Source organism: Pyrgilauda ruficollis, unplaced genomic scaffold (assembly GCF_017590135.1).
Source record: "Pyrgilauda ruficollis isolate IOZ18807 unplaced genomic scaffold, ASM1759013v1 scaffold2, whole genome shotgun sequence".
In the NCBI taxonomy this organism is placed as follows: Eukaryota; Metazoa; Chordata; class Aves; order Passeriformes; family Passeridae; genus Pyrgilauda; species Pyrgilauda ruficollis.
Window position 1 is genome coordinate 13,770,582 of NW_024519206.1, and position 17,680 is coordinate 13,788,261.

The following is a 17,680-nucleotide window of genomic DNA, read 5'->3' on the forward strand; positions in this document are numbered from 1 at the left end:
GTATTTATATATACTTTGCACAAAATGAAAACCTACCAAATTAAAGCCATTAACCATTTTAAATGCCTCTATCTAATTCCAAAACTCTCAGTTCTTATTAGAGATCAGTTCTTAGTAAGAGATAGGTATAATTATTGTTATTTAAATGGATAATAAAAATTCTTCTATTAGAAGTTAGCAGTAGAAGGGTCTGAAGGCACACACAGCTTGTTTTGTGTTTTATGTCCAGCCTGAGTTCACCTATGCTTTGTGAAGTCTCACAGCCCCTCACTTGCCCAATACAAGATTTCTTGCCCTCTGCTGCAGCACCTGAAGCTGGGTTCCAGGCAGAGGCTGCCAGGCAGCAGCTGCTGCCCTGAGTTTCTCAGCAGTGTATTTTACTGCAGGAATTCTCTTTATTAGTGTTTGTTTATACAGGAATGTTTTATTTCCTCTCCAACCTCCTACAGCTATTTCAGAGGCCTGTTCTCACTGTCATTTTATTATATGCCTACTGTTGTTAACATTCAGTAAGTGACCATTTAAAAAAAATAAGCTCACATTTTATACATAACTTGAATGCATTTATATACAGGCATACACATGTATGTGTTCCTTCAATATACAGTTCTTATTCGCAGGAAAACTGAGGGGGAATTACTGCTGCTCTAAGTTACAACACATCCTATCTCTTCATCATATTGAGAAGTCTTTCAAATTCACAAATACCTTGAATTTTACTCCCCAAATCTGCTACACTTTAAATTGAAGATAAAAACATATTACAAAGAAGGTTCAACCAAACAGAAACCTTTCTAGTGGAGAAAGAGAGGGCTTCAAGGTTGAACACATTTTAAAAGAGATAAATAATATGGGAAATTAGCAAGCAGTTTGAAAACAATTTTTCCTCTAGATTTGATCACTATAATGTGAAGATATAAATATTAAGATACACAGCAGCTATAAAAAACACATTACAAAAATAAGAAACTAAATTTGTTTTTATTCTAACAATCTCTGAGGGATAAAAGTGTTCTCAATATTTCTATGTGCTATAGAAATATTTCTATGCACTTTATTAATACCTCAAAAGTTACCATTTTCACTAAATACTTCTTTGCTATGATTAGAGACTCGAGATATTATAACATTTTTGGAGAGAAGGCCTTAAACTCAAGTTTTATTTTAATAGGTCTAAACTGTGCATTCCTCCAAAATACTACTGCTACATTTCCACAATGTCAGTCTAGATGGTTCAAGTTACAATAACTACAGTGTCCAAGTTACAATAACTACAGTGTCACTTTATTAAAAGCCTGCCTGCCTTTGGAAATTAGCAAAAGATCCAATAAAAAATCAGTGACTGACACTTTTAGAGAACAAAAATGCGTAACTGATTAAAACTTTTAAACAATGGCAACAAGTAAGAAAACAAAAGTGTATAACCTGACCTATTAAAATGGGAACTAAAAAAAAAAAAAGTGTGTTCTTCAGAATATTTTACAATTTTCTGGGCATCTTTTTAATTCCTCCCTTGCATTCAAATGAGCAAACCAGACACTCTGTCTGTCCTGCCAAGGAATACAGTAAGATGCTGCTCCGCAGTAACAAATAATTTTGTGCAAGTTTTTGTTGCTAACTCCAGTTGCCAGTGAAAAAGTCCTTCCTGTAAATCATCTGATTTGCCTGCAGGAACCTGACAAAAATAGTTACCAACACTGGTTGTGAGGCATGTCTGGGACAAATAGAATGGTTAGTAAACCCATCATCTCACCTCTTCAGAAACACAACTTGAAGAATTAAAACCCTTTCACAACTCCTGCTTGGCTTTTGCTACATTACACTGATTTTTAACCTCTATTTACTCCCACCAGTTTAGGTACAGAAACCAGAGGGTAGCTTTGCAGTGACTGCCAGAAGCTTTCTCTAGAACCAAGAGGTGTTGCAGCTGAACTGGTCTGGAAAATTATGTCCCTACAAACATACAGAGTGCACCAAATCACAAACCACTATGAACTCCTTTTCCTGAACAATAGTGACAGCATTCCTGAAGTGGAAAGGAGGACTGTTAGGACATGCCATTGCTTTTATCTGGCCGACACAAATCTCTGCAAAACTGCCAATGTCTTCTCCCCTGTCCTCAAAACTATTTCCACTCCCTGTTAAAAACAGCCTCTCTGAGAGTCTCGCTCTCACCAGAAAGCACAGAAACATGGTGCTGCACATCCACCACCACTGTAAAGAGCATCACTTATTAACCTGCTTTGAGAACTTCTTCCAGTTGTCCCAACCAGCAAGTTCTTACACTAACAGTGACTTTAAGTTACAAAGGCACTGATAACAAAAGGCATAGCTCAAACAATTATGCATACCAGTTAGTGCAGAAAAGTTTCTAGAAGCACAGATAAGTCAAACTAAAGTGAATTTACATTTGTAGTTTGCATGAATACTTTTTATAAAAAACAAACAAACAAGAAAATCCATATTAGTAATTGGTGAAATAATTGGCTACAGAAACATCATGAACACAAAGATAAGAAAATACCTAATGATTATTTTTACCTCACTCCAAATTATAGCTTCTCATTCATTTGTTTCCAAGCAAGTCCATGATATTTACTCATGTAAGGTTCTTTACACTGAGATATACTTCAATGTAATTGCTGAATTAGAGAGCAATTACAATTACCCACAAAACAACATATATAAAAATTCTTTTAATGTATGAAGTAGGCACAGGATTCATTTGCATGATCAGAACATCAAACTTTATTAGATCTTGTAGAATGTTCCATACTGCAGCCAAATAATTCAGGCTTTCCTGCTCTACACTGCACTCTCAAGTGTACAGAAAGACACTTGTTACTCCAGTAGTTCAAACAACAAGTATAAAGATGAAAGCCAGGTCACCATAAATCCATTACCTATTTTTTCTATTTAACCTCTTTCTTTTAGGGCTTTGCTGACCATAACCATCACCTCAAAGAATCTTTCTTGTTATTTAAACTGTACTGAAATTTTCATTATTCAATCTTAAATAACTAATAAATTTGAGACCCCTAATAATCTAATTCTCCTGGTACCCAGACCTGATGCTGTATAAGGAGTCCTAGTCTTGTGACTAGACTGAAAAGCCAACTTTCCTCTTTCAGTATATACAGTGACCTGCAGAGTAGGATGGCTTAATGTTGTGTCTTATCCTAGAACAACATCCAGCAGCATTCTCCTACTATGCAAAAAACACAAAGAAGAAGTTATGCAAACTCACAATTGGCAGGACTGGGAATGAAGCCCACATCTCCACTGGAACAGCCATCCATGGAGCCACCCTACCACCAGTCAGACAAAATTTTAGCCATTCTGTTCGTACCCAGCACTTTGGTGCTACAGGATCATAGCCCTTGTCAGTCCCACCAAAAAAACTTGGGATTTATGGGCAACACTTCAATGCTGTCTAATATAGGTGTGGGTTAGGGAGCGCAGACAAAAGATTGTTTGTTTGCATGGTTGGATTTTGTTTTTCCCTTCTTCCCAAAATAGCAGCACAGGTGAATTTTTACTTTGTGGTTACTCACTGTACAAAAAAGGCATTAAATTAGGAGCATGCTGGATCAATAATTCAGAACAGAAACCATACAGAGAACCCTGATTGCCACAGGGTAACAATGGCTGTAATGGTACAGCATGAGGATTTAACTTCCCATTATTACATTTTATGTTGGGAAAAAACACCAACTCACACATAAAGCAGCTTTAGAACATTTCATAGTTTAAATCTATTTTAATCTCACAAAGCACAATACAAAGCAAGATCCAGGTACTTAATTTTTAAGTCACTTGTCACATATGTCAATATTACTATTTTATATAGCAACAGTGAGCACTTTTGAGCATTGTCAGAGATCTGTGTGATTTTGGGAATCCTCCATTAAAAAAAGCGTGTTTGGATATAGTGTGAGAAGAGCAAGAGGCACACTAACACCAGTTCCAGAAAGGATCAGATGTTTGTCCCCTCAGCTAAGATCAAGTGCAATGGGGTTATAAAAAATGCATATTGGGTTACCTGAAGTATCAATTTTCATGACAAGAAATACTACCCTAATAGGTCTAGGAGGAGGAAAAATTGTTCTGATTTTGAACCATCGCTTCAGTAGTCAGATCTGCAACCTTTAAATCATTTTTGACACTGAGCTGGTATTCCCTTGAGAGAATTACATTCTTAACTAATAGCTGAGATGAAATATTCCATTTTCATGATCTTTTAAACTAAACGTACATCATCCCAGTTTTGATTACAAACAGAAATGGCAGAGTTTATAACAGTAACAGGTCTCCAAATCTTAAAAATAAAATGTCCAAACCAATACTAATTTATAAATGCAATGCTGAAATCATTCAGTTAGCTAAAACTAATTGCTGAAAAGTAGAATTCAAACCAGCCACGCTAATCTAATCAGCAAGAGCAGGAAACGTTGAGGGTCTCCATTAACTAATAGATATTAAATGTGCCCATTATCACGCAAGACTTTCCTTTCTGTCAAGTCTCAAAAGATCAAGACGGTACCAAGAAATAATAATAATCTTTTAAACACACACAGCATAGCAAAAATCATGCTTGTAACAGAAACTCTATGCTGTTTGACATATGTGATGCATGTGATTTAAGCCTGATTCATGAAACAAGCAGCTACAGTTACTCAAGCTGTCTTGTGGAAAGATGAGTGAAAAGCAACCCCATCCTCTCTGTTTTTGGGGTTTTTTTCCATTAACTGGAGCCTCAGGAAAGTACACCTTCCAAACAATTTATTTGAACAGAGTTCCTATAAATCAGTTTTGTCTATAAAAAGCTGCACATTTCCAGCTTGCAGGGAGGGTAAGCCTTTTTGAACCGCAGTTTAAGCAGCTAGGGATACACTCAATTTGTTCTTTCTTCACAAAAGATTACAAGAGCAGATGGAATACAATACACACTTTCTAAATCTAAACTGAGCCTGTGACTCAAGAGGCTGGTGTGGCATGAACAGAAAACAATCTTCTTCTTGAAAAAAGCCCATTTGCTCTTTGTACATTATCTTACAGTCACACAGAGCAACTCACACTCTGAAAGACTTTGTAAAAGAAAGAAGGTAAATGAAGCTGGATGAAACACAAGGAAAAAATACCCACATTTCATTATACAAAACCTTCCTAGATGAATATCACTGTCACAACAAAGATGTACAACAGCCCTATCTTCAGTTCACTTTCGGGCAAAATTAACTCACAAAATGCTGCTGGGTCTCCAGTTACAGAGGCCGGCCCATGCACAGGGGAAGGGAGGATGGAAGGAATCTCAACTATTAGACTACAAACTGCAAAATAATTAGTTACTCTTGAGAGGGGGAAATGACTCTGCAGAGGCTTTGGAGGGAGTGACTCTGGAATTCAAATAACTACTGAAATATTTGGATAGCAACATGGAAAAAAAATCCAGTATACACTGGTCTAATACAATCCACAGTGGTCAAAACAGTTTATCCTGATCCTTCTCTTTTTTAGGAATGCAAATAACTACCACATTTTCTTCACTTTTTCCCTTCTTCTGTCCATACCAAGTTGTAACACAACTCAGGGAGCAACTCTGGATCTAGACTTATGTAGAGATATATTACCTCTAGCCAAGGACGTTTTCAACAAAAAAAACCAAGGAAAGCAACAAAATGCACACACACACACACAGAAAAAGGTATTAGGCAGTCTACTTCATTTTTACCAGACAATAGCAGAATTCACGTGCTCATTTAGTCCCAACAAACAGTATTTAAGGAATAAATGTAAATCCAATCTTAAATACTGTAGCAGGACTAGGATTGCCATGATAATAAACAGTGGTCATGTGTGATAAGCATCTCACATGCTTAAGAATTCTGTGCTGAAGAAGGTGGTTGTGAAAATGGCATATTTGTCCTGTGTGGACTCCAACCACACCTTGGGTGTTACCAGGCTAACACCTAGTGCACATGTGTTCTGTTAAAGGGAGATGTATTCACAGAAAGGAATTTAAAAAAAAAAAAAAATTAAGACATAAAATGTAAAAACCTCCAGATTTTGAGTATTCTTCCTACAATAAGTACCTGGCAATATGAAGTAATTCTCTTCAAAGACAGCAAAAAATATGAGCTTTCCTATTTAAGCATATCAGTTGACTTCCTATCTTCCTATTTATTTGCAAGTGTTCGACAGAACTTGAGAAAGAACAAAACCCAATACCAAACCACTCCCACATACATGCTGAAATACAGCAGAGGCTTTGGTAATACATAATTTTTAAAAAAGCAGAAAGATAGTAAACCTAACTTTGTTTACAAGCTCTATAGCTATGAATGCTAAACCTGACTTTAACACATGAATGAATACAAAGTAACAACACTAATTATCTTCTAGAAACAAAAATTGCAATGTGACCAGAGCATACAGATGCAGACATGGGAATGGTACAAAATTAATGCTCTCATAACTAAAAAGAATATTAAGTCTTTTTATATAATTCATCACACAATCTTGCTTCAGGACATACAAAACTCCTGAAAGAGGATAAAAAGTCCAACCTTATCAAAAAAAGCTTCAGATTTGACAAAAATTTCTTTATATAGGGGTCCTACTCAAGCTCTTCAAGAGGGAGGCTCCCTTACACTGGGACTTTTCATGTGGCATTTCTCAGCTGTAAATTCTGCAGAATGCTTTTAAATGTCAAAAGAGACATACCAAACTAAATATTTGCTTTTGGTTTACATCTCCCCAGAAGAAAGTGTAAACAATCATCATGGTCTTAAATGGGCCCCTAGGTAGCAACTACATCTTAGCCTTTGCCCTTTAGCATCACTCTTGCTCTGAGGCATTTGGAGGAGAAACAGCTATGTACATTCCTGTAGCATAAGCCCTAAATGGTTTGTGTCAGTTTGCTCCAATAAGCAAAGCAATTTCTAACCCATGTAAAGAGTTTATGCTATATTATCTTTCATAGTGTCAAACATGAATATTAGAATTTTAATAGAAATACAGTAACTGTGTGCTGTTTAAATCTTGAATATCACCCAGTGGAACAAACTTAGTACCATTTCAGCATATTTTTTTATGTCTGCAGTGCCTGAGTTTGCAGCACTGCAAAAATAAAAACCCAGTTTCTCATTCTCGCAAATACAACCATTAGGCTTCCTTTTTTAAAATTCACTATTAAATATACCTACTGAAACCCCAGACCATGTTCTTATAATTGTCTCATGTATACTATATGCTATATTCAATTTAAAAACAATTCAAGTCTACATAGCATCACACTCAACCAGTCTAGCTTTCTGTAAATTAGTCTGATGCAACTCTATAAACAAACTTTGCAGTTACCCAAGCACTGCAGAGCTAACATTTACAAGGAATATAAAATTAGGTCTTTACTATTCACACAAATCTGCAAAGCTATACGCCTCATTCCCAGTATTGTGTATGTACAAGCAGTACTTAGCCTAGAATATAAAATGTACAGCTCAAGAATTAGCAAAGTTTTTAAAAGATTAGTACAGCAGAAAGATATAACAAACAAAATTAAAATATATTCAAAATTAAAATATATTCAAAGATAATTATATTTGATTTTACCTGAAAATTAACATCTTCTTTCTTAAATATTAGTGCTCGAACTTCATCAGGATCTCCATTAAATATAGCTTGAACCAATGGTGGCTAAAATAAAGAAAAAACACGTCTTAAAATAAAACCCCATTTCAGGTTGTAGTGATACACATACAGGTTTTTTTGATACCTAACAGAAACCCCAGGTAATGACAAAAATACCCATTCCAAGCAGTAAAACAAAAAAAACAGCACCAGTATTTAGAATCAAAGAAATTGCAAGTTTTAAAAACCTCAAACACACAGACATCCTCTAAGTCAATTAAATATATATGTGAAAGAAAAAAAAAAGGAGCTGAGAAGACAAGCTTATAACAGCTGAAAAGAGAATGCCTTAGAACAAAATTAGGGTTGTCATTACATGCTGCAAATTCTATACAGTATAAGCAAACAATCCCCTTTTACATTAGCATGACTCAAGTTACTGGAAGTCTTTCACCTGTTTAGACAGAGTGGGAAAGCAAAGTGCATCAGATAAGTATGGTAACAAATTCACACTCACACACATCTATTACTAAATATAGCAGGATTTCTTAGTAAGTAAGAAAAGCTGCTGAGGTATGCTAGCAAGATTTAAGTCAGTCACTTGACAGAATAAAGTAATTTAAAGCAATAAAAGCACAGTCCCCAGTGTTGATCATTTTCAGAAAGTGCTAACTTGAATCTAACAGTTATACCGAGATTGTGGCTTATGTTAATTTTTATTTAAGCTTAGAATTGCTCTTGTTTGGTATAACTATGTACTCTTATCAGTTCTCAAAATAAACACAGCATATGATTATAATACAATGATCACATCAGCTTCTAAAGTGGTACTGCATAAATGTACTATTGAAGAGTGAGAAGTGGAGCAGGGAAAACCCATTTACTTCAAATACACTTCCCCAAGCCTTCTAAAACCCCACTGCTATTACACAAGAATCACGACCTGTTCTTGCTGCACCACAAATAAGGTTACATGAAATAGAAAGGACCCTTGCAAGCATAAATTCTACCACTAAGTTTCAGCTTTTTCCATCTTTATTACACGCAGATTTCATCACCTTGTCTTGTTTCAACATCGTACATATTCATCCTTATCTTAGGAATATAGCTATCGGTATTTGAGACAGCATTATAAGCAGGAAATATGCCAACAAACAACATGCCTTACCAGCGTGTTTCCAGAGGGCGATGGATGTACAGATACATTTTCCTGAGGTAAATTGGAAGTAAATGTGGGAGAATCATCTTCCTCCTCCTCCAAAACAACAATACAGACTCGACTCATTCGATCCGTTTGAGGAAGCAAAAGCAAACAAGAAAATGCCAGCAATGGTATTTTTGGAAGCAGACTGCAGGTATGGCAATAGTGACCATAGAGGAAATACTTTCACCTGTTTCACAGGCCCTCACCAACTTGTGAGTGCTACTGCTGGTGTCTTAGCATCTAGAAAGGGACATTCCAATCCCCCCCCACGCTTCATTTTCCAGACTTAAACACCACGAGATGTTCAAGACACTGCTGAAAAAAAGTTGTTCTTTATAAAATAAAAAGTCCCTAAGCATCGAAACCACAAAAACGAAACTGTGGAACAGCTGATAAAAATATCCCAAGATCCAATTCCATTCGAACAGCACTCACTGTCGCACACAGCTGTCCTTTCAGAAGCAAATTTGTCTTTGTTAATGTCACAACTTCCACAGCGTCCTTCTACCCCCACAGTGAAGTCATTGTTGCAGAAGACACGACTCTGTCCTGCAGAGGACGGAACAAGGAACAATTGCCCCGAGAGAGCCGGCCGCAGCTATTCCCGCTCCTGCAAGGTCAGTTTAAATCAACCCTCACAGGCTTTCTGGTGACTGAAAATAAACGCGCCTCCCGATCATCCTGCCATTCTACAGCTTCCTTTCTCAATGTCAAAAACAGTCCAGACAGAAAAACACATCTCGCTTCAGCAGTTATTCAGGACCTGCTCAGAGGAAAAGAATTCTTTCCCATGTAAGAAAATAGCTGCAACGTGCAGCACGGCTGCAGCACATTTACATGCAATGAGTCAGAGCACAGGGACAATGAACTCCTTGAATAATATTGCCGGCTGAATCCAGCAAAAGCAGCGCAGCCGGTGTTACTCCGTCAGGGACACGAGCAATGCGGAGCGTTCATTTTTCCTTCACCAGGCAGTAGCTGTGGCTTCTCCATCAGGGAATGCGTTAAGGCAAAAATACAGTCGAGGAGGAATGCTTCAGCAAAACAAGCTAGCTACTGCACACAAAAGCTCAAATTACTGCCTTAGAAGACTTCTGCAAAAGCAGTTCATCACTCGAGTGTTTCTTTTGATCACCATGTGAATGCAGTTCCCATGATAGTCTTCATTCAGATTGAGGGGGAGGAAAAAAAAGGAAAAAAAAATTCAGGCTCTGTACATCTTCTCTGAGCCAACTTCTTTATCCGAACATCTGTCACTGCGCCAACACGATTCTCCTCTTCAGTTAGAGCTTCTGCTTATCAGGTTTTTTCCTTGATAAATTAAATTATACAATCAGCAGATAGCCTTGTCAAGCCGAAAAAGCAGCTCGGCTGTCCGAGTCGGCAGGAGCGGCTCCAAGCAGTGCCACGGCAGCGCTCCCCCTGAGCAGCAGCCTGGCGAGCAGAGCAGCGACTGCAGCCTGCCAGGGTGCAATGCCTAGGAATGCTCACATGTCACACTTACCAGAGCACCCAGCCACCGCTCCCAGGGCAACTTCCTCTGGCACCAAAAAAAACCCGCCTTTTGCTTTTTTTGGGGGGCAGTCTTTGCAGCCTGCGCCAGTTCGGTGACTAACGCAGCTGAAAACGTAAAAATTCTATAACTGAAGAAAGAGCGACTGTTTAATATTTTCCACTAAAAGCCGCAAAGCAATGTGGTGTACTAGCTCTGCTGACTAACTACACTTTAGGCAGTAAACAATTCCAGCACTTTAACTGCTTTCATATGGCACTGGTCAGAGCAGCAAAACAGTTCTCACTTAACTCACTAAAGACAACAAATGCCCCACACAAATCCTCTGAAAATTAAATGAAAAGTAAAATCTTAAAGCAATAAGCTGACTATTAAAAAGCCAGTTATTAATGACCAAACCCGTGGGTTTTGCAATTAGTGCAGACAAACACAACCTCAACTAGAAAAAAAATTCCATTAAGTATAATTTAAATATAATATTATTAAAATATACCATAATAATTAAGTATAATATGAAGCCCTACAACTTGCTGAATAAATACTTCAGCTTGAATCTGCCTAAATGGTGCTGGCTCGTGGGTGTATTATGTAAATGGCTTCTGTCAAAAGTTGCTGGATAAGCTTCAGTGCTACAGGAACAGAGGGAGGGTTTTTGCTCCTGCTGTGCAGCACAAAGGCAATTCTGATGTCCTTCAGTGGCTGCTAAGAGCAGAATTTGTCAATGGTGAGCAAGTTTAAAGACAGGTTTAAATGGTATGTAAATGGTTTGGATATAAATAGACATACTGAATTCCCACCTTTGGGGGCCACAGACAGGAAAAGCTTACATGAACTCTTTCAAAAATGCCTACAGTAGCTTGATTGTAACATAATGAATTGCTTAAACACCTCCCTTTCCCCTGACACTTTATGCAGGTGAAACTTAATTCTAAGTGCAAAAAAGTACCTTGGGCAAGGGCTCCCTAACCTCTAGAGTCCTGGCCTGGCAGAATATAGCACCAGATTCTGATTCATCATGAAACTTCAGATTAAAATTTCACAAAACTAACAAATAACTTTATAAATATATTCTGTTCATTACATAGTCTAGTTGTTTTGAGATCTCAAACTTTTGGTCTTAATTACAAAAAAAGCAATGATTTGTACACCACACTGCTTTGTTCTAGCATTTCAGCTATTTATTAAAAAGCAACAAGACAGATTCACCTGAGTACATATGACAACTCATGTTCTTCTTGGCCACAGCAGAACTAGTTCTAATAAACCATGGACATCCTCAAAGCTCAGCTATTGCAACACCCTACTGTCTGCTATAGAACACAACAACCACAACATAGAAAATAGCTTGTTTTCTATTTGTGAAAAATGCCCCAAGGAACAGACCCTTTAGCTTATTTGCATAACTAAACATGCATTAAAAAAAAAAAAAATTAAAACTCAGATTTTATGTGTAAAAGCAAAATTCTGGCAAAATGCATACTCAAGCTTCCTATGATACACACACACTTGCTAGATAATGGTTTTCCAGCTAAGCCCATATGTTCTGTGTAAATGAACACTTTTCAAGAGTGAGTACATTTATGCAGTAAGCAAATGCCAATGGTTCCATATGCTTTCTTTGGAATTACCAACTGGACACATTGCTAGGTAGAGATAATGCCGAATTTAGTTCAAATAATCTGAATAAGGTCCATTTTTTACCTCAATAGTTACCTTTAAAAGTACTCTTTCACTCTCAGTTAATTGCGAAAATGCTGAACATTTTAATTTACTCTGATAATTATTCTAGCGATCTTAGATATAATACAATTAATATAAATAATTTCCAAAAGCAAGTTAACATAAATCTCACCTAACATTGTATGTTTTTGAATTCTGACATTACAACAGAGAGTTAAATGCCAGTACATCATAGTTTGCATTAGAAAGAGAACCAGCACAACTGAGTCAATATTCTATTGATTTCTATAGCAATCTAAACCATGTAAGTAAGCAAAACCACCCTGCTCATGATAGGAATGTGTGTGTGCGATTTCTCCTATAACCAAAGGAAAACCTAGTTCTGGATATTTAATTTTTGCTCACAATTAACTGGCATTTCCCCCTTACATCCCCTTCAACCAAACGCTGTCCTTCATCTCAATGCAAACAACGTCTCTAATGACTTCTTCTTTCAACTTCAAAAAACTATCCAAAATATCTTCTGGTGCGCAAAATGCAGTTTCTAGTGTTACTTAAGAGGTCTTCTAAAAACCAAAAGCTGTTTGGAATTCTACTGTGAGAAACCAAACTAAGGCTTCAATTTTTCAGCAGCTTATCTAGACGAACAACTTTCTGTGCAGAAGAGTTAATAGCAACAGAGAATGAAAGCAGAGTAAATTCAAGATGATTAATTTAAGCTTCTGTTCCTCAAACTAATTTAGGAATCATAACAGAACTCTCCGAAGGTATAAAGAACATTGCATCTCACACAGTTTGTATTAGTAAAACTTAAAATAACTGAAGACAGCAGGTCATCATCATTCGTCTTCTCCAAATGTCATCTATTTCCATACAAAAGCTTATGAAATGAGAAGTAGGAAAGAAAGCTCAAAAATGGCCTAACTTAAAAAAAGAATGCCATGTCTACAGGGGTTTGAGTGGTGATCTGATGACCTCCACAAGATCTGTTAGCAAAGTAAGAGCTCCACACTTAACTCTCAAATTTTAAGAAGTGCAATGATGATATGCATTTTTGCAAAAATAAAGGCTTTTTTGTTGACATGGTAGCTGTAAGAAAAAAACATGTTGTCATTTTCAAACTACAATTGTCTTTAAGCAAATCAAGTTTCAAGAGTCTTTAATGGGTGCATATAAAGAGAATATATTACACGAATGCAACCTGCAGGTTAAAACACAGATGTCTGCCATCTACGCTAGACAGAAAAAATATGAACTCTGAATCAGCTAAAAATAGCAACCTTCTTTCTATGGATCTGCTCTCTTCTCTAGGAAAAAATAAGCAAAAGACTGTAGCAGCCCTGCTGATGACACCAAAAACCAAAGGACATTCAGTATCAGAGAATCTACACAGATAAGGATTTCTCTCTTGCCAATCAGCATTTACCAAGTTTTTTCTGGGCTGAGGTTAATCCAACTGGTTTCAGGTAATATTTTCTATGATTAAAAATATCTAGGAAAGGAAGAAAATTGTTCTGTCAGGTTCCAATAAAAAGGAAAAAAACTTAGAACCAAGTCATATATCAACTTTGCAAGGCAAATACCTAATCTGTGTATTTCTTCAGAAGACAAAAATTGCTTTTAACAGCTACAGCTCTAAGTAAACAGACATGCCCCAGTATAAGCTGATTTTATCACATACAGACAGAGATGATTGTTCAGCATCACCATGAATATAAGTTACAATACTTCTAGAATACTTCTCATGAGTCACTCATCTGAACTCCTCTGCTGTTTCCTCCCCACTCCTGAGGGAATGAGGTGGAGTCAGGAAAGAGAACAGTCTAAAGCAAGAAATCAGTACCTTTCTTCCCAGTTTTGTTCTGTTTATTCCAGAGCATCTGCATCTGCAGAATAGTTTTAACCCCTGGACTCCCCAGTTCTGCTCCTAAGGACACGCAAAATAGCTCTGCTTGCACTTCATGACACCATAGGCAATTCCTACTTTTTCTCATGCAATTATACGGGCTCTGTTAATCTAAAGAACTATTTCACATAGTCATATATTATCTTTGAACTTGGCAATTAATAAAATCCAGTATCTGAAAAGCCGTTTCACCTGAAATTGAAGCACAAAGAAGAAAAATAATCCAGCATTCATTCTAACTTTTCTCAATTGGAGCAACATAAGAAAAATTAATAATTAAATTGATTCAGACACAAACTTCAGTTCTGTACTTAAACACCCAGTAAGTTAAAAAATATCATCTGATCAAAGAGCAATAAAGCACATTGAAAGTGTTAAAAGTCTACTAAGCAATTTTCTGTTTAAGACTTCTATTCTGTATATCTGAACAATACACCTGCAGACAAACTCTTGGCTGAAGGACCATACAGCCATCACAGTACAAGTAAATACCTGAAAAAAATGATCTCTGGTGTTCATAATATGGAGTCTAGCAATCAAACTGTGCACAGACCAAAACCCAGAAAAGCAAATGCAACTCCTATTTATCTTAAAATAAAATGAGAAAATATGAGGGTCCTGCATCTTCCAACATGTTTTCTAGCTAGGATATCACTCACTACACTTTCCTTTTAGGCCAGATTTAAATTCACTGGCAGGAAGAGGCACCTTGTGCACTTTCAATGTACAACTCTGTAATCAAAATGAACAGTTCATTCTTACATTAACACACAGTACATAAAAGAAGTCCTCCAGTCTGTCTGAATTCATGGTCTCAAGGTACTGTGTAGAAAATGTGTGTGCTCAGATTTATCAGCTGCACCCAACAGCAGCCACCTCTCTGTCTCTTGAGAAACAGAAGGCAGCTATTACATCCAACAGCTTTTCTATATAACAACCACATGAGTCTGACTGTGGTATTGTCAGTCTTGTAAAATTGACTAGAAGTCAAAACAACTCCTGTTTCAGGGAAGAGAGACCACAAAAAGGTGCGCCTATCCACATATATTGTTATGAACAGTTAAGGTACGTTTGCATCCATGAAGACAAAGACCTTGACAAACTACTTTAGCTACTGTGGCAAGGATTTTGGACAGAAGACAGGTTGTTTTATGAGCAATTTTTCTTTCTGGGAGAAGGTAAGTGAGAGAAGATGACTTCTGTTGGAAAACTGAGAAGATATTTTCTTAAAATATCCGTTTAGGCAGAGAGAAGCAGGTAAAACATTTCAGCATTTGTTAAACCCACACAAACACAAAATTATTAGCTGTATACTTAAGGTTTTTGCAACCATGACAGCTTTAAAAGATGTTTTCATAACACAAAAAGAAAGGCCCACAGGTTTGTTGAAAGTATTTCCACCTGCTGGCAGATCAAAGGCAGAAAGGACACTGATAGGAGCAATTCTTCTGGCCTCCTTAGCTCCTTCCAGATCATATCATGTCCCTGCCAATTCTGGGTTTTGGCACTGAAAATGGCATCAATTACAATAATAACCACAGTGTCCTTCCAGGAATAATTACTGAGGGCAGCAATTTCAGCTGTGCACACCAGCTCTAAAAGCAGAGTTGACGAAAACAAAACAAAAATCAAAGACTCGGTCTCAGCAGTTCCCGCTTGCTGTTTCACATGTCAGCCACCCTCTCCCAGCACACCCAGCCCGTTGCTGGGAGGTGAGGCTGGACAGGAACGCCAGCAAGAGCAGAGAAGAAATAACAACCCAGACACATTGGAAGAACAACCCACTGTCACAGCTGGCACTGACAGCCTGATGCTTCAGGGAAGGATGCTACTATGTTTTCCCAAGGAGAAGAAACAGGTACCTTGGCTGGAGCAAATAACAACTGCAGATTTCCTAATCATAGTTTTTATATCATCTATCACCTTGCTTTGAAAGTGTTTATACCACTACTGTACACACTCCTGTAAATTAACAAAAATATGATCCTACTAAATTATATTAGTGCAGCTGGTAAAACAACTAAGAGAATTCCCTTTGGGCCTGTGGGCACAGGCATACCCTGAGAAGAATTAGTACATCTCCTTTGATCTACTTTTCGACTGATCTATAGTCATGCTCAGGATGAGCAGAGGAAGTGCTGATTTTACATATTTGCTCTTTGAAAATTTCTTCCTGCAATACTGTTCCCGCAGAGAAAAAAAAAAAAATCAAACTCATTATTCATTACAGAAAAACTAGCCCACATCACAGAAGGTCAGCATAACATTGCCTTATTTTTCACCATGTAATAGGTTTGCTCTTCCCTCTTCAGTAGGAATTACGGGGTTTGTGAATACCATATGGGATTCAAGGACAGACACTATAACACACAAGAGCACCACAAGCCTCTCAGAGACTGCATCCTTGAATACCAGAAATTCCTTGGGATTTTCTAATGTATGGCATAACACACTTCTTCTGTCTCTGATACACGGAAACCAATTCTCTATGTTTGTATCCCAAGGAAAAGAAGCAATTCTCACCTGGCAGCTGCTTACTCAAAAAAACCTGAGTGTGATCTTTCACTGCTACATGGAAAAAGAACAAGTCCTAGTTTCCCCGGATTTGTATGTTTTTCTGGATTGTTTTTGCACAAACTGCTGTTTCTCCAGCAGATGATTAGGAACACATTACATTTGGTCTGTAGGGCTCAGCTTCCCCACAGAGGCTCACTTAGCTGGATGGGCTATAAACCATCCTTTGCTCTTTTTCTAACCTTGGTTCTTTAGCTGGAAGGCTGGAAACCCCCTTAAAGGAAAGGCAGCACAATGCAAAACACCCAGATTCAGCACTGGACAGTGCTGGTGTTGAGATTGAAAATGAGGAGGTTCTCACTGGAGCCAAGAAATCTGGCATAAAGTTTATCATTTCCTCATTAAAACTCTGTTGGGCTGCCATGCTGCTCAGCTTCTGAAGAAGAAAATGGTAGTGGGAGAGATGTCTAGAAATGAGAACTGCTCTGCTGCCTATGGTGAGTAACCACTCTGATTCAATCCCAATCTCCACTATATTGATGATATATAAAACCTTTCATTGCAGCATGTTTGATGAGCTTAGGATGACAGACAAATCAATTAGTCCTTTCCAGGTTACAGCAAGGTTATCCTCCTAATACCATTCCTTAACACACATGTGCCCATTCTTTTCCTTTTCCCCTTCTCTTTCCCGTGTAAAATTTACTAGCTGATTTTTTCAGCACCATTTCAGTTAACACTGGAGTATGCATCATTTTTGATGCTCCAAGTTATGTAGAAAGAACAAGGAAACCTGAAATTGGCTAAGAGCATATGAAACTACAGAGATGTGGGTTCATAAAAAAACCTCAATTTCAGAACAGTAGCAGGCAGCCATATAAAAATGCAACACAAATTCTAGCATTCTACAAGACATTCTACACACTTGAAAAGCGATTCTCATGACTGAATTTTTATCCTATACCACTTAACACATTTTAGGCAGAAAAGTCAAGTCAGTTATGCCAGTCAAAATAGGACTTTCAAAGTTTTATGTCACCAACCACATCAATCCTTGTGGGTAAGTTGCCATCGTTACAAAATGTTTGCTTTTATACATTTGTCAGAAGTTCCTATGGAATTCCCACACGACCAAAATCAGCAGTGGTTGGGAGTACTCCACCAACATTTAGGAACTTGAGTCAGAAACACATACCACTTCCACTCAGACTATTATCTGGGAAACACTAAAAAA

General features: G+C 37.5%; 1 protein-coding gene across 5 annotated transcripts in view; it reads right to left on the reverse strand.

Annotated features, from left to right (window-relative positions):
- Positions 1 to 17,680, reverse strand: part of ANKRD28 (ankyrin repeat domain 28) — a 117,948-nt gene that overhangs the window by 66,519 nt on the left and 33,749 nt on the right. For 3 of the 5 annotated variants that reach the window (XM_041466192.1, XM_041466191.1, XM_041466193.1), the window contains exon 2: positions 7,612 to 7,695. In XM_041466192.1, coding sequence (XP_041322126.1) covers positions 7,612 to 7,695 — 84 coding nt within the window. Of the gene's footprint in view, positions 1 to 7,611; positions 7,696 to 8,797; positions 10,288 to 17,680 lie in introns of those variants that run through there. The other 2 variants (XR_005955004.1, XM_041466190.1) reach the window with 1 other exon arrangement.